The sequence below is a fragment of the Leptinotarsa decemlineata genome, unplaced genomic scaffold, assembly GCF_025532065.1.
Source record: "Leptinotarsa decemlineata unplaced genomic scaffold, Ldec_3_MD MMD2_tig00026347_RagTag_RagTag, whole genome shotgun sequence".
NCBI lineage: Eukaryota > Metazoa > Arthropoda > Insecta > Coleoptera > Chrysomelidae > Leptinotarsa > Leptinotarsa decemlineata.
In genome coordinates, this window is record NW_027412698.1 from 804500 (window position 1) to 823632 (window position 19133).

At 31.6% G+C, this 19133-nt stretch overlaps 1 protein-coding gene across 3 annotated transcripts; it reads left to right on the forward strand.

Moving 5' to 3' along the window:
* The first annotated feature begins 1386 nt into the window (after positions 1-1386).
* On the forward strand, positions 1387-7990 carry LOC141486195 (uncharacterized). Of its 3 annotated transcripts, XM_074183917.1 has the most exons (8): positions 1407-1774; positions 1831-1910; positions 3696-3919; positions 3980-4030; positions 4101-4175; positions 4228-4292; positions 6965-7158; positions 7681-7990. In XM_074183917.1, exons 1-8 carry the CDS (start codon positions 1770-1772, stop codon positions 7914-7916), a joined length of 930 nt encoding a protein of 309 aa, XP_074040018.1. In that variant the 5' UTR covers positions 1407-1769; the 3' UTR covers positions 7917-7990. The 3 variants fall into 3 exon arrangements, with proteins under 3 accessions (XP_074040019.1, XP_074040017.1, XP_074040018.1); XM_074183916.1 differs by having other exon boundaries at positions 1406-1910; XM_074183918.1 differs by lacking the exons at positions 6965-7158; positions 7681-7990 and adding an exon at positions 4978-5702 and having other exon boundaries at positions 1387-1910.
* Positions 7991-19133: the final 11143 nt, after the last annotated feature.

Here is a 19133-nt window from a genome sequence, read left to right on the forward strand (position 1 = left end):
CAAATTCTTTTTTATTTATACTTCAATAAGCAAATATTTAAGTTGATCACCATGCCAACATAATTTTATACTATTTAGGAGTACAATAATGTAATTTAGAGCAAAAATGTACATAACACAAAAAAGTTCCAGCCCTTGAACTTTGGGACTATTTATCTCAGAAAGACCTTTTTGTAACATAACCCCTTCATGAACTCACCTCTTCAATTCATGAAAACAGTTTTATTTATATTAACAAGTAGACCTTTATTTGTGCACCATTGTGAAAATTCATCAGCAGTTTTATTTGCAGCTTGAACAGAGAGGATACATTCATTTTCTGCTACTATTTGATATCTATCATCAGCATATATTATTGTTTTTTGTAGAGAAGTTCATTGTTTGCACATGTCACATACCATTTGATGCAGCTCTTTGATTTCTTTTGATATCCAGGGTTTGTCCCTTTCACGATTATAATTGTTTTTGACTCTTCTTAGTGGAAACGCATTATGGTAATGATACTGATATGTTGTATAGAACGCATTGAAACATTTGTTTAAATCAGTTGATAATATCAACTGATTTGAATGAATGTTATATGTATACATCTTCCCGAGTTTCGTTTGCCAGCACAGTAATATAACGTCTCTCTTTCAACACAAAATCTAAAGTGAACTAAATTATTCTCTGAATGCAGTCACTTCAAAACAGAAAAGTAGTCCCACCACACTGGCGAAAAATAATAGTTTGTAAGCAGACTGCAAATTTGTAGTAAAATTTCAATAGTTTTTTATAACTTGTGACGTCTTAATGATGGTAAAATATCTTTCAATTGATTACATACACGATTGCTACAAATGTTACATGACTTAAACTTTTAATAAATTTGTTTGCACATTGAGTCCATAATGATAGTACATGTGCAAATAAGACGCCAAAATCATATCTCTTGTCAATGCTGAAAAATTGGCAACCTTGTATGACGCCAAAATGTTTCCTTATGGAATGATTTTTTGTACAGAAGTCAAAATTCTCCTTGGAGTGAAATATATAAATATACATAAAGTATGAGATAAAAACATGCCGACAACAGTGTGGGGTCTAAAAAAATCGCTGAATCTATATACACGGTTAGTTTTTAATAAACGTTCTCCTTGTAGGTGACGCCAGATTACCGTTTTATGTACGGACGTCAAAATGATAGAATGGTGTATATATATTTATATATTTATTATGTCCCTTATATATATATATATATATATATATATATATATATATATATATATATATATATATATATATATATATATCTATATATATATATATATATATATATATATATATATATATATATATATATATATATATATATATATTTGCACCGCTATCGTATATGCCTCCATACGTTGAACAGGCACCCAGGCCTCCTCCATGAATAATCACTTTAATGAAGTATATTCTATGCAAAAAGTAATAAATATTGACTATTTACCCTAATCATAGGAGAGGGGTAAATAAAAAACAATTTTGCACAAATGTATGATAAGGTTAATCTTACGAATGAACATGCCTCCGGACATGAATTAGGCTAACGGGCTCATCCGTATATATCTTTAGAGAAATTATGATCAATTTGCCTCCGACATGGTTGCCAAGTTGCAATTCGTATCGTATTATATCCAGTCGTACGTATGTTATCGAGTTAGTGTACGATATTTACTACGCATTCATTTATTGTTTCCAAGAGAGGTAGTAAGTTATAATACATATTATTATATGTTCAGACAATGAGGTGAGTAAATTAATTTTCAATAACTTTTTGACTGAAATGCTTTTTTATATTGGTAGACTTAGAACGAGAACCAAGTTGATGGTGCAATTAGCACAAGACGTGATATCGGCTGAAGATAATGAAAATTATTTGTTAGGTGAGTACCTATGTTTTTTTAATTCGGCACATAAAAACGAGAAATTTAACTGCGGACGGTTGACCAAAACCACTCATGAAATCGACCAAATAAAATTGAAAACAACTTTTATAGGATGATCCCAAAAGTTCACATTTTTCAAGGCGTGGAAAAGTAATCAGAATAATCAAAAAAGTGAAAAATAATCGCTTTCTGTTAATTGTTCTGTTAATTTGGAAAAGATAAAATGGCACATTTTTATGAAACTAGGAAACTAATGATGGATATGTTTAGTTGTTAGTACTTTGAGTAACATCAAAAATTGAGTAGAGAATCAATAGAATTTTCAAAACTTTTGTAAATTCAACAGTTGACGCAGAGCTCAGATTGACATTGGGATTTTGGGTTTGAAATTTTACCGTCAATCAGTTGTCCTCATACCAGTCGAAACTTCTGGCGAGCTGAAGATTAACAAGGTTCTACTTTTCAACGTGCGATTCCTAGCAAAGTCGAGAATATTGCCACGAATATTAGTTATAGAATCGGTTGCCCATCCAAGCGCTTGCTAAACGATGTTTATATATCTTCATTTTATTCTTATCTTGAAAATAGTATACTTGGAGACAACCAAACTGTCACTAATCATGGGTTAACAATTCAAAAACCTTAAATAATTCATTATTTGGAAAATGTTCAATTGGCTCTCTGCATAGAACGAAAGTTAATTCGCGAATGTGGTAGGTATACACTCTTCCTACTAAGCTTGTATTGAGTTGAGTTGATTCCGATTTTTTGTGAATAGTTTGATCTCAAGTCTGAGCCAATATAAAGACGGTAATAATAATCAGTTTAATGTAATTCAATAAGTATTGCTGTTCAGGAAGTGGATCATTAGTTAGGAAGTAAATTAGCTCAATTATTACTACCTTGACTAAATGTCTCCAATTTTTTATTATTATAATAACAATGATGGTCATAATATTCCGAAGTATACTACTATATTTGATATCATGTGATTGCAAGTGCATATTACTATCTACATCGTCGGGGTCTCACTTTTTGGTCGGGCGGTAGCCAGGCGGTTCGACGTGGGTGCTTTATTCAGTAACTAGAATTGACTGCCGTGTTGGTCGGTGGTTCAAGCCCTAGTCTGAATGACCGATTTTCAGTTGCTCCTGCGTCGTCCAACCCGTGTTAGGACTCACACGTTGAAAGGTAAGACCTCGGTAATTCTTAGCTCGCACAAGTTTCGACTTTTGAGGGTTGTCGTTTGTAGTGGTGCGACAGCTGGTTAACGAAAAAACAGATTTTTTTTAAACAATACTCGTTCAGTACTGACGAGACACCGGTGGTATCTTAAGCCTTAGAGAATGTAGAGTTCATTGTAAAAAATTTTAGAATGATGATGAGAATAATAATTATTATAATTCTTCAAAATTCAGATAAATCAAATGAGAAGTTTTTAGTTTGTTTTTATCGTTATTTTTTATATGCAGAATTTAATGGTTCCACTGTATTATAAAAAAACCAAAAATGGATTTGATGTTTGTTATAAACAATTCATAGATCAACTGAAAAATGTAATGTATGAAAAATAACTGAAAATATCTTTTGCAACTTAAACATATCTACTACTTCAACTTAGCTGATTTCTATTTGCACAGAAGATAACTAATATTTTGAGTGATATTCTGAACATTGTGGTACAATTTTTATACAAATCATCATACTTTTCTTATACAAGATTTGAACAAAATTATCAATATTAATTTTTTTCCAAATTATTGTTGATTTTCTCATATACAGATCAAGGATATGATAGCAGTCCTGCCCCATCTCTAGATGTATCATTTGATATTGATGATGACTTGGATGGTTCATTTAAAGACCCAACATATGTTCCATCTGTTTCATCTTTGATTACAAAAGATGGGTACAATGACATAGACTGTAGTCCAGAAACGTCACTGAAACAGGACTTTGCCAATAATGAGGAAATCAAGAACTCACCAGAACGAGAAATAAAAAAAGTAGGAATCAGTTCTTACTTCTTTCAGTTTCATAAAAAAATAATTCTTATCGTGTTTCAGATTTTTTACATGAATGATGGATTTAATTCAAATGAAAAAAAATATATATTGGTGAGTGAAAACTGATAACATTCAGAAAGGCACAGTTTTATATTGGTGATATATTCTGTTATTTTTTTAGGATCTTCCAGTGGCAAACAAATCTGCAAATAAAATAAATATAATAGATGATGTGGTTCTCAAAAAATCTTGCACGGTATGTCCGAAATCACTGCCTTAGTAATATCAGTCTAATAATATTTTTTCAGGGAACAAATCCAGTTATAGACTTTGCTGACAAACTGAATTCTTCACGACCCTCTTGTAATGTTAGGTAAATACAGAAGTATTTTACAATGTCAATGCATGCGAAGAAAAGATGTACATAGCGAATCTATTCAAATCAAATTGAAAAAGCATCCGAATAATCAGCATTTCATATGCATATGACGACCATCAGTAACATAATATATTAAGTAAAAAAATAAGTTGAACGGTTTTATTGACGTTAAAGATAATAATGATGTAGATAATATACAAGAAGGTGAATCAAATGTACCTACGTATTGAATTGTATTGTCATCAGAACTGAAGGTGTGAACCAAATATTTAATCAATCTGTCAATCGGAAGAGGGTCCTATTTCAATTACTGAATTTAACCCAAACAAATAAAAAATGAATGAACAAACGGCAAGCTAAATCAAACCATTTAATAAAAACTAAAGCACAAGTATTTTGTTAGGCGATTGATGTTTACATAATATTCTTCTCAACATGTTTACTTCTTCGTCAATATATCAAAATTGAAAACTTCTAAAATAACTCTTAACTTTTTCTTTTTCTACAATCGAAGTTTTCCGTTTTTATATACAGAGAAATAATCCTAAAAGTGTATATTCTGAATATTTCAGAATTTCATGACTGACCTTCAAATTGAACTACTGAGTAGATACTTTCAAAAAAAAATAATGTACCAGTTTACAGCCTTTAATTTAATTTATTCGTTTAAATTTTTCAGCTATGTTAAAAAGAAGAAAACATTTTGTAAATATTGCTTGTCACAAGTGACAAACTTTGAACGTCACTTGGAAAGAAACCATAATGACTGCAAAGAAGTCACAGAAATGCTTTCGTTTCCCAAAAAACATGCAGAAAGGAAAAAAATAATAGGATTGATTAGAAATGCTGGCAATTTCAATGAATATTTGAAAGGCAATTTACGGCCAAAATATAGCAACCCAACTGAAAATAGAAAATATTATCCATGCAGTCGTTGTAAAGCATTATTAACAAGAAACTATCTGACTCGCCACAAGCAAAAATGTGTGCTTTAAGATATTAATAGCTCTCGAACTGGGGAGAATCAATTAGCATTATCTCAAACTCTTATCGCTTGTTCGTTAGATCAAAATAGTACCTTACACAAATTGAGGGTTAAGGAACAGGTATTTTCAAGAATGAAACCAGATGAAATATCAATGGTTGCCAAAACTGATGTTTTGATATATTCTTTTGGTGAAAATTATCTTAAAAAACATAAAAGAGATCAGATAATATCAGTTTGTTCTAATAAAATGCGTGAATTAGCAAGATTCCTAATTGAGTTTAGAAAAATGACGAATAATTTGCAGTATGCACTCAAAGATGTTTTGAAACCAAAACTATTTGATTTAGCAATAGAATGTGCTAAAAGGCTTGGGGGATATGACATGGAAAAAAAAAGTTATCGATCACCAAGTCTTTCCGCTCATATTGGGACATCTTTAAAGCAAGTATGTGATCTTCTCATACGTCTTGTTCTAAAAGAAGATCCCTCGTTTTTATGTACCAACAGAGAGGAAATTCTAACAGAAACAAAACGGTTTCAAGAACTAATAGATTCCCAGTGGACGACTGAAATAAGCAGTTTAGCTTTAAAAGATCTCAGGGAAAAACAATGGGAAAAACCCATTTTGCTGCCATTAACTCGTGACATAACAAAATTCAAGGAATATGTCACACTGATAGCAAATAGATCAATGGCTTCTCTTGAATCAGACTATACCAACAAAAAACATTTCAAGAATTTGGTTCAGGCTTCTCTTGCCCTAACCATTTTATTCAACAGAAAACGAATTGGCGACGTTCACTATACAAAGCTCACTACTTACACCGAATCTGTTAATTCCATTAACCAAGAAGAATGTGAAAAAGCATTAACCGAATCAGAAAAAATATTAACAAAATACTATAAGCGAATTGTAACAGGTGGTAAGGGTAGCAAACCAGTAGCAATTCTTTTCCCCCCATATTTACAAACGTTTATAGATTTTTTTCTCAAAATCCGATCCGAAAATCAGAACATTGTTCCTGAAAACAACCCTTATTTATTTGGATCTCCAGGAACTGTGAAATGGACAAGAGGCGATGTTGTCATTCGCAAATTTGCACATGAAGCCGGTTTAGAATATCCCGATCAGATTTCATCTAACAAATTGCGGAAACAAATTGCCACAGTTATGCAGATCCTTAATCTCAATCAGGAAGAAACAGAACAATTTGCACAATTCATGGGACATACAAAAAAGACCCACAATGATTATTACAGGTAAAAATTATTGAGTGATGGTATTTTTTGTGAGTCATTTCTATATCTTCAAATTAATCAATAATATGAGAAAATCTGACTTCAATGTAGAGTATTTTCGTTTGAAAATACAACTGGCAAAATATTTTTTGTTGTACGAGGTGTGCCAAAACTCATAGATATATTTATTTATTTATTCAGACATATCACAAAAAGTATTTTGCAATACGTTCATTATGGTTTTTCATCAAATTCTTTAACAAGAAAATTAAAGTTTATCGTTCAAAAGTAATATTCGTTTTCAAGAATAGTAATTTGTTAATTTTTCTCAAAAAAGTATCGAAGACTTGCTTTTAACATTTTTCATGATGAGTATCATAAAGAAATATAAACTATATGAGTAAAGCATTTTTATTGTTCTCTTGGAATTATTGATTAGGTTACCCCAGGATATATATCAGACAGCGAAAATATCGAAACTTCTTCTACTGATGGAGAGAGGAGTGGATATATATAAAGGTAAATCATTACATGAAATTGATATCAACCCACAAGAAGAGTTGGCTGAAGAAGAATCGGAAAATGATGATGATACTCAAAACATACATTCAGTTGCAGTACCTAATTCATTAGGTAAATATATTCTGAAAATTATTACAGCAAGCGACAAACGTGATGGTGGCGATCACACAGATATAGACTCTCCCAACTAAATTACTATTGGAATCCGATAAGCCTCTTGCCGGCCGATGTGGTTACTATAATTAGTTTTAATTAGAGTAGCAAATGGAACATGACTTATTTTTAATTTCTTTTCATATTTCATTTAGTATTATAGGTAGTAGTACAGTTCATTAAAATGTTATATAATTATACACTTATCCAAAAATAAACTTGGTTTAGGTGATGACATTTTCTCAGAAACAACACACATTATTCAGACACTGCCAAACGCCAACAGCATTGGAGGACACGTAATGATACGCCTCTGTACAGTGCAATTTTATGTCTTGCAAGAGCTGTACAGTGAGGGTTACTTTGAAAATGAGTTTATGCACATGGGGGCGGGCTTGCGGTCACGTATGGCGCTTGCTGTACCTTTACTTGAATATATTATTATTTGTCTATCATAAAGTTTATTTTTTATTATTTTAGTGAAACCTCAACATAAGCAACATATTGAATTGAAATCTGAGATAATTGGTAGAACAGCTTGGACAGCTGAACAGGCAGGATTAGTAAAAACTTACTTTGAAAATAACATTAGCTCAAAAAAAGCCCCTAGAAAAAAAGAATGTTTGGAATTGATAAACAAATATCCAGATGTGTTTTACAACAAAGACTGGACCAGAGTGAAAACATTCATTTACAATATATATAGGAAAAAATAATCAAGGATAACATTCTACTCAATTGCTTGATGTTTTTTGTATTTTCAATGAATATATTTTGGTTACTTTTTCAATTTCAGTCAATCAATTCATTTTTCCTTTGATATTGTTATTTTTGTATTCCCTTTTAGATTATGCCTTTTTTAGTGAAATACAAAATATTTTATTTTTTATTCTTATTTACTGTGTATGAATACCTTCATATTATTGAAATCAATATTTAAATTCTAGAATATATTTTCATTTAATGTAGAAAGATTGGTTGTGATAAGGATTTACTGATTCGAAACTGTTATTCTTTTGCCCATGTTTCCAAATTCAATTTCAGCGTACAAATAACTAGTTTTTTCCGTGTTGAAAGGTATTACATAAAATACAAAACCTACACAATAACTTGATAGATTTACTATATTTGAAAATGTACAGAAGATAAAAAAGGACATGAAATAATTTTGTATTCTATGTTGTGCGTTGTATTGATGCCTTTGGAAATGTTTGCAAGATAATAATAGTATTCTACGATTCAATTGGCCTAAATCAATCACAGATTGTCCTTCAATATTCATGAAAACTAGGTGAAAGCCATTGGAAAGTGGGAATTATTTGAGTTTAAGATAGAACACACTTGGTAACATGTATGTGAAAAAATTGTACCCGGAAGGGGGAAATGAATTGACAGAGATTGTTAGGAAAAACATTTGACGACATTGGTAAAATGGAGCTTCTATTTTTAGAGACTCATCATAAAACAAAACAAATCTTGGATAAACAGATATGGAACGCTGTGCATATTATTTTAATGCATTTTCTCAGAGTAGATCCATTGCTGATTATCAGAAGGAATGGTCTTTGAGATAATAATATCAACATGCATCCTGGATATCTTAACAATCAATTAATGGGCAAGTCTTCCAAATTCCAATAGGTACTGGTTGGCACAGGTACAATGAAAAACTTAAAATATGAACATATTAAAGTCATATACCTATTGTCTCCTACTTCAATATTACATTTTCCACCGACTAGCGAAATAATTAGTATCACATGGTTTGTGTTTATATTTCCTAATGGTGAATAAATCTGATTTGTAATTATGTTCTTCATTTCACGTAGTAATATTTCGAAAACTTTTTACTGTAAAATTGTAGTAACACAAATACCTTTAGTTTTTACTAGATGGCAATAATCATGACAAACATCAATTGAATTTTTGAAAGTGAATAAAAATTATAGAGGTTATAGCAGAAGATATTTATAATCTTCTCATCTTGATTTTCAACATTTCAGAATATGAAAAATAAATCAAATCAGCTCATCAGATAAATTCCTAAAACTTAGAAGGAACATTTTGTCCTTCATTAAACTAATAACGATGAGATTGGAACCTTTGGTGTGAAAGTTGAATAACTTTTATCGAGATCAATTGCCCTAACACCAAACTGATATTTTTGCACTCGACGCGCGTTTCGCCAACAAAGTTAGCATCCTCAGGAGAAGAAAATTGAATATGCTAACTTTGTTGGCGAAACGCAAGTCGAGTGCAAAAATATCAGTTTGTTGTTAGGGCAATTGATCTCGAAAAAAGTTATTCTTCATTAAACTATAAATTCAAATAAATAAGGAAACATTGACTCTTTTTGAAACAATGCCATTTTAATGATATACATGGTATATGAATTAAATAAAATACATCCATCAATATATCATTGATTTGTGTACGGGGATGAAATAATAATAATAATAGTTCTCTATTTTCAAACATATGAAAAAAATAAAAATAAACACACAGTCAACATTTAAAACAAATGTTAATTTTACTTTTCAGTATGCGACTGTCGTCTTTAATTATTTTGCCTACCTCAGCAATTGCTGATGCTGTATAAAATTTGAATCAGACCTTTTTTGAAATATTGTTTTAATTTTGATGAATGTAGCCATTATTACGTGATAGGAAATCATTATGAAAAAAAGAGATTTGAAACTTTCTATGTTTTTACGAAACTGCAGTAACGTTAGTTACAAATAACAGTGGTAAAAAACATAAAAGTTTCAATTTTTTTTCATATGTGAGGAGTTTCACCCCTCATTACGCCCTGAAGCTATCAAATTCCATCCAGAAAAGAGCTATCTGCTTGAGTGGAGACACAGATATCATATGCAACCTTGTCACTCTAAAACGTGAAAAAAATGAAGATTTGTTTCTCTTTATAAATACTTTCATGAACTGATTTTGCCCACTTAATTCCACCAAAAGGGATATTTGCCAGAGGTACACGACAAATTGAAACCGCTCATCGTTTCAAGATTCAACTCGGTATAACTTCCTGAAAGCGTTTTTCGAATGAATATAATCTACAACGATTCAAATACAAAGTGAATCAACATTTTCACACAGACAAAACGCCTCGAGTATTCTTCTGCAGTAATTGTATTTTAGCATAAAAAATATGATAATTACATATAAATAACAATTATGAAATGAAATCCGATGAGCGCTAAATACAAACACTTATATTTTGGAGGTCTATTCACCTACACGAAACTTGAGAAAATCTTTCGATTTCATTAAAATATACAAGGATAAAATGACCGTACGAGTAGCCTCTTACAGCGTTGCCATGTTTCGGAACCCATTTAGATTACCTATAGTCGGAGGCATATTCTGTTGCAATATGTTTTTTGGTATATAACTGTATTATACCAGGGCGCCACTCAGTGGAATTTTAGCGAACTATATTGTATAACTATATATGTATACCGCTCGAAATGGACTCCAAACAAAATTTTGCAAGAGAGTGTTTGATGACGTAAAAATGTGAATGGAAGAATTATACACGAGGAAACGCTTTGGCCTCCGAGTTTTCGAATTGGCCTCCGATTTCAGAGGCGTTTGCGATCAACGGGTTTGTAATTTGGAGGTGTATAAAACATTTTGCAGACAAACAGATTTATATTTTTTGTTAGTAAAAATGAATAAATTTTGCTGAGGTTGTCGATGTCTGTATTTTTGTTGATATTGTTTTCTTTAATTTTGATTTCAGCCATTTACAGAAATTGCCTTTTATTTGAATCTGGTTCGAAAGCGAAAGCTCGGGCAGCTAAAAAGAGTAAATATTTATTATAATCAGACCGAATCCCCGAAAAACTACTATTCTATATATACATACGGTCGTTACACTATCGATTATATATATATATATATATATATATATATATATATGTATGTATATAAATATAAATTATATATATATATATATATATATATATACAAAATGATTATATAAACTTTGATGATCACTTTCAATATACTTTTGAAGAAACTCAGGATTTTCACATAAGCGAAGACCCCCCTAATTACATTATAGATCTAGCCCTAATTCTTTTCCATTCATTCACATGAAAAATCCCCCAATAAAACTTTTAATTGATACGGGTTGCCACCCCCTCTCCTTTGAGACCCTATATCGCAGAAAAATATTTTCCTGAAACCATCACTCGACATAATAAGTCTATTATTACTTGTGCAGGTAAATCACAATTCAATGCAAAATACAAAGTTTCCCCGAACTTTTTCCGATTAAAATTCCCTTACAATTTGTACTATTTGATTTTCATGATTATTTTGATAGAATTATAGGCATAAGAGATTTACGACAAATATAATTAAACCTCGACTCACATAATAAAATTCTTTTTAACAATCAAGTGAAAATTCCTTTACATTACCGAGAAGACCTTAACACCCAGAAATTAAAAATACCTCCTTGTTCCTCTATTTTTAAACGAATTGAAACAAATCTTCCCCTGACATTGAACTTATTATTCCAAAATTAGAAAAAATAATGGAACTCCAATTATCCCAGAAATTTTAATTCAAGTAGAAGACGGTTTAACCACAATCGAAATCATAAACACGGAACCCTCCACAAGAATAATCGAAATCGATGAGAATTTTCTCAGATCTTTTGCAACACGTTTCAGTGATATAGACTTTGAATGTTTTTCACTAGAAGGAGTACTGAATAAAAATAATAATAACTACAATAACTACAAAATGAATGAATTCACTTTGAAAGATTTGAGAACACGAAAAAGTAATCAAATGTAATGAAAATATATTTCATAAATCTATTAATAAATTATCTTTCACCAATAAAGTAAAACATGAAATTAAGACAACCGACGAAATTCCAGTCCACACTAAATCTTATAGGTATCCCTACATCCATTAACCTGAAGTAGAAAATCAGATTGATAAAATGTTGGAAGATGGAATTATCAGACCATCTCAATCACCGTGAAGCTCACCAATTTGGGTCGTATCGAAGAAAATCGACGCAAGCGGAAAACAGAAATATAGAGTGGTAGCAGATTACAAAAAAGTCAACAAGAAAACAATTGAAGACGGATATCCCATCCCAAATATAACGAACATCCTCGACAAGCATGACAGACTCAAATACTTCAACACATCGGATTTGGCATCTGGAGTTCGAAATGCACCCAGATTCCATCCCAAAAACAGCATTCAATGTAGAAAATAGTCACTACAAATTCATTAGAATGCCTTTTGGTCTGAAGAACGCTCCAGCTACATTCTAACGTACTATGGACAATATACTGAGATGTATAAAATAAAATTGGCCTTGTCTACATGGACGACATAATTATTTTTTCCACTTCCTTACAAGAACACATTAGTAACTTACACTTAGTATTTCAACGATTACAAGAAGCCGGACCTAAAATACAATTTGATTTAGAGTTTTTAGGTCACGTAATTACTCCGAAGGAATCCAAAGAAAATATCTGCTATTCAAAAATTTCCACTTCCTAAAACAGCGAAAGAGATATAATAATGTCTAGGACTCATCGGTTACTAACGAAAGTTCATTAATAACTTCGCAAAAAATAACAAAACCCCTAACTCAATATTTGGAGAAGGCAAACAAATTAAACAAACTACTGAGTTCATAGGAAGCTTCGAAAGTTGTAAACGAATTGTAATGAATGGCCCGATTTTGTAACACACAGACTTTTCGAAACTTTTCAATATCACAACGGACGCTTCTAATATTGCTATCGGCGCTGTATTATCCCGTCGGTAATGACCTACCAATTGCATATGTATCAAGGACACTGAATCCAGCAGAATGCAATTATAGTACGATAGAAAAAAACTTCTTGCTGTAGTATGGGCTACTAAGTATTTCAGACTCTATCTATTGGGAACAAAATTCAATACAATTCTCTTCAATGGTTATTTTCATTAAAAAAACCTAATTCGAAACCAGTAAGATGGCGCTTAAGAATACAGTAGTGCAGACGCATTAGAGAGATATCGGTAAAATGAATAGCGACTGTGAACGTAATTAACGGCCTGCGGTAATGGCATAACGTCAAGCGGTATTTTAATTTTATTTCCACTTATCGGAAGCGATGCGACGTTTTACCGTGCCTTGATCAACTCACGCTATTCGAAAATGTCCCTTAACCTAGCTTTATGGTTTATTGTTATTGTGTCTTGTACACTGAAATGAAATTATAGTATGATGATGATCATAATGATAATGTAATTTCATTCCAGTGTTTTTGTCAGTTTTCTTAACTAGAATGTTCGCAATCAATAAAGATCTTGATGCGATAATTATTGGTGGTGGAAATGATCAAGACATTGAAGCCGCTATCTTAATGAATAATATGAAGGCCCCCACAAATGTCGTTCTTTTTCAACAGGATTACCCGACGTAATCAGGTAATTCGGTCGGTGTGTCGCAGAAAACCGTCGTGATTGCCGGCTTTTCAAATTATCTGTTTTGATCTGATTTTTCATAATTACATTTTTGCCCACTTTCCCTGGACTATGATGCCCACTTCCCCTGGACTATCCACAGATATAAAACTTGGAAAATGCTGACATCACTTTCAATCCGAACGATATATTTGTATTTGATGACTATGATTTCAATCCAAACGTTATCTGTATAATCTTGCTTAGATATAATTTATTCCGTTGATTATAATTGCTTACTAATATTTTATCCGAGAGTATATCTATTGAGGACAATTATTTTATTTCGCATCTTATCTTCATATTTACTATAAATACTATGACATGTGTATTTCAAAGCAGTTCAGTTTCACGTCAGTTGCAACACAGTTATAAAGTTGTTACCTGCTGTTTATTTAATAAAACAACACATAGTGAGAATCGAATTGTTCTTTATTTTGAGTATTATTATAATAAGCAAGAGTGATTCCACAAAACTGTCAAAAACTGTTCTCAAAACACGGAGGGGTTTCAACGAACCACAACTGCTTGAGGTCCAATGTAACTTCACGACAGTTTTGAAGGAGACCGTAAAAATCGGCCCTTACAAAGTAAATTTTGAATATCAGTAGTGTGCGTATTCAGTGTATATAAAATGAGTGATTTGAGGCAATGCAGTAAACAATTTATGACGGAATTTATTGAAATGTACAGAAACTTTTCATGTCTCTGGAAAGTCAAACCGAGCGAGTATGCTAACAGAGACGAAAAGGAAAAGACGTACAAGGAAATGTTAACCAAGCTAACGGAAATTGATTCATCGGCAACAATAGAAATGGTGAAAAAGAGAATTGACTCAATTCGAGTAACATTTCGTAAAGAGCTTAAAAAAGTGAAAGCGACGAAGAAGTCAGAAGCGAACGCTGATGATATATACCAAACCACATCTTTGGTACTATACTCTTCTACTATTCTTCACCGATCAAGATACGCCTCGAGAAACTGAGAACAATATAGATGAAGATGGTATTTCATCATGAACTGTGGTAAGGAATATTTAATATAGTGTGTATAAATATAAATATATAAAGTGGATAATCTTAGCGACTGGAGAAATGTACAATAAACTGTATTAACAGGGTCTCTCAGTCAAAAAATAGGATAGTATAGTATAGGATTTTTTGTGGGTTTGACAAATGTCATACCTTCACATAAATGTCATTTCTCAATGGGTATGATGATTTTATAATTTTTTACTATAAAGAAAGAGTTATTGATTGATACAATTTTCATTATTATTATGTTTCTGATGTAGTTCCAGTAAATTACTGTAGATGCTGCTGAGATTATCAATGTCAGTTTTCTTATTCATACAATCAGAAGACTTATTAATTTCAACCATTTCAAGAAAAAGGCCTTTGGAAATATTTTTTTCTGTATGTAAAACTTTGAATCTACTAATATTGGAACAACATCTAGAATTCTTAATCATAGAATAACTTCACATAAAAGTGATATAAAACTAATTAAGAAATCATGTGCATTAGCACAACATTCTACAGAAACAGGACATAAACCAAATTACACTAATATCAAAGTTATGTATTATATTATTATTGGCCCTGAAGAAGCTTCCCAATAGAAGCGAAAGCTTGTAAAAGTAGAGCAGAGTTTGATTTTTTGACTGAGGGACCCTATTAATCCATTTTATTATTATACAAATATACAGGGTGTCCCTGGACTTCCTCTTTTTCTCTCGGGAATGTATAGATGGGGTCAAAATATCACCAATACTTCATATAACTTTTTTTCCTAAAATCCTTCGTTACCAAGTAACGGGCCCTCGAAGTTACAAAATGAAAAATGTTTTTCTTTGATAACTTTTCAAGTGAATATTCAAAATCATCCGAATTTTGGTAATTGACTAAACAAATAATTCCTTCAATGAGCTTTCATGCAGGAGTCAGTTGTTTTGCTACAAAGTCAGGAACGGACTACCCCCGATGGTCCACACCCCAAAACTTTGAAATGATAGATATTTTTCAATATTTTTCAACAAATTAAGGTTACTTGGATAATTTTATGAATAAAAGTACTCGTGTGGAAAGTCGATCAGAGCAACGAGTCTTGATAAGAATGTAGTTTCACTCGACGACATCAAACCCGCTCGTCCAACATTATTTGAAATGAATAATTATCAAAGCAGAAATAATAATGATAACGTTAATTCAACAACATTTATCCTGAGATGTCTACCATTATTCGAAAATATCAGTTTTTAAGGAAAATGGAAATGATAGGTAAAATGTTCATAACGAATTTTTATAATGCAAACACGTTTAACTAACGAAACTCAAAAGCTTCAAGAGCAAACAGAAATGAAAAATCCGCTACAGAAACTGCTCGATATGACCACCTTCTCTCTCTATACATTTTCTTAGTCTGCGAAGACACCCTCTCTGTACTTGAAATAGCATTCCAGGGTCGTTTCGTATGGCTTCACAATGTAATGTTATTCTATTCAACAATGCATCTCTTGTGTGAATAGGTGTAGCGTCAACAAGGCTTTTTAGATGCCCCCACAGAAAGAAATCCAATGGATTTAAATCCGGAGACCGCGATGGCCATGAATATGGCCCACCTCTACCAATCCATCTATTGTGGAAAATATGGTTCAGATGGTCACGCACAATCAAACTAAAATGAGGAGGAGCGCCATCATGCATAAACCACGGGTTTGCAATAGAACATGTTCCAAAAGTCCATTCAAATCGTTCTGAATGAACTCCAAATAACGTTCTCCATTCAATCGGTCCTGTAGAACGAATGGTCCTATAAGATGGTTTCTTATGATACCAGCCCAAACATTCACGTTGAATTTCCGTTGGTGTTTGGTTTGCAATATCCCATGGGGATTTTCTTTGGCCCATATATGGAGATTATGGGAGTTGATAACTCCATCTCTACTGAAACCTGCTTCATCAGTGAATAAAACTCGATTAATAAAAGTCATATCCTCTCTTTGCCTATCCATGAACCAATTGGCATATTCCAGTCGTGCTGGAAAATCTTGAGGTGTCATGGCATGTACCTTCTGGATGTGAAATGGGTGGAGCAGTTGTTCCCTAATTATTCTATGAATAGTGGACTTGGATGTATGGAACTGTTCTGATAGATTTCTGATGCTCATTGAAGGATCATCAGCGACGGCTTCCAAAATATTTTCCTCCATTACAACGGTACGTACAGTCCTAGGAGCGCCCTCACCACCTCGTTTTGGCAAAACTGTACCTACAATAATATCGAAATAAAACAACATGCTCAGATTAATTATCAATTATTACATACCTGTCTCCCTCAAGCTGCGATCGACACGCTCGAATGTTTCTCTTGACGGTACCGTTCGATTGGGAAAATGCTCGGAATACAGACGACGAGCTTCTGCAGCATTACAAAATGCTCGTCCATAAAATACATGCATATCTGCATATTCATTGAATGTAAACTGTTCGGCCATATCAAAAAAATTCAAAATATCCTATAGAATATTGACAATACAATGATAATCATATGACAACGCACCACTCAACAAAACAAAATGGCATTCAAGTTTCTCATTTTTTATCAAAACTTTCTAAAAGGTTTTTTTGTCAACATCTGTGAAAAAAATGGAACATAATTATTCCCTGGATATTTTTCACCTGATCATGTGCAGCCGTTTTTGTAGTTCATTAGTTTGCTTTTTATTAGTATAGTAAATATTTTTTCCGATGTGCGGTTTTTCAGCTAAATTTCTCCCATAAAATTATAATTATCAGTGAAACTCCTCAACAGTTTAGCTGTGAAGAAGAATTTGAAACATTCGAATGTTGAGTTTCACGAGATTCAGATAACTGATCAACACGAAACGTGATTATTCCACACGTATTATGTACATACAAAATATGGAATGAATTCGATATTTCATAGTAGAGTAGCTTGTTAGTTTAAAAACACCACGAATCTACAGAACTTGATATTTCTTTTGAAAAAATATCTGCTATCACAATTGTAACTTAAACTTCCATATAGGTACTGTACTTTTTGTTTACGACTTCATTTTAGCATACTTTGTATTATTCCTGTTATAAATGTTGTTGAATTAACGTTATCATTATTATTTCTGCTTTGATAATTATTCATTTCAAATAATGGTGGACGAGCGGGTTTGATGTCGTCGAGTAGAACTACATTTTTATCAAGACTCGTTGCTCCGATCGAATTTCCACACGAGTACTTTTATTCATAAAATTGTCCAAGTAACCTTATTTTGTTGAAAAATATTGAAAAATATCTGTCATTTCAAAGTTTTGGGGTGTGGACCATCGGGGGTAGTCCGTTCCTGACTTTGTAGCAAAACAACTGACTCCTGCATGAAAGCTCATCGACGGCATTCATTTGTTTAGTCAATTACCAAAATTTGGATGATTTTGAATATTCACTTGAAAAGTTACCAAAGAAAAACATTTTTCAATTTGTAACTTCGAGGGCCCGTAACTTGGTTACGAAGACTTTTAGGAAAAAAAGTTATATGGAGTACTGGTGATATTTTGACCCCATCTATACATTTCCGAGAGGAAAAGAGGAATATATATATATATATATATATATATATATATATATATATATATATATATATATATATATATATAAATATATATATATATATATATATATATATATATATATATATATATATATATATATATATATATATATATATATATATATTGAATATATATATATATATATATATATATATATATATATATATATATATATATATATATATATATATATATATATATATATATATTGTTGTTATATATAAGTTATGATAAGATTATTCTGTTTGCAAAGTTAAAGATTTTCATATTTTAATTAGTTAAAAGTTTACATTTATTTAGTAGTTAAAAGTTAAAAGTTTGTATTTATTTTGATAGTTCGATGTTAAAAGTTTTTCATATTATTATCAATTTGATGTTAAAAGTTCACATATTTTGTTAGTTCAGTGTTGAAAGTTTGTGAAAATCAAAGTTATTCTTAGATGTATAAATTTATTAGAAAGCCAGATACTTTACCTTTATTCAAATTCTTATCTGTATAATTTGGAGTAATGTTCATGCCCAGATCAGGCAAAGTTGTGACTTATCAGTATTAGAGTATTTCAGATCATTTCCAAACAGCACAACTAACCAGAAACCATCAATCATCGGGAAAAATACACTGAAAACAGTAAAGACATTAATACAACATAATAACATACAATAAAACAGATTTACACTACAAATTAATAACAAAAATTCAATTAACACTGACATTAGGAATTTTATCTGAAAAATGGTAAGAACACTCAGTACATGATTTGGATGCAACTAAAGAGTAGCCAATCAGATTGATAAATTGAA

Coding starts and splice junctions, on each gene's coding strand:
- LOC141486195 (XM_074183916.1), top strand. CDS start 1,811: ATGCTTTTTTATATTGGTAGACTTAGAACGAGAACCAAGTTGATGGTG. Junction 4,031..4,100: donor ATGAAAAAAAATATATATTG/GTGAGTGAAAAC, acceptor TTATTTTTTTAG/GATCTTCCAGTGGCAAACAA. Junction 4,176..4,227: donor TTCTCAAAAAATCTTGCACG/GTATGTCCGAAA, acceptor ATATTTTTTCAG/GGAACAAATCCAGTTATAGA.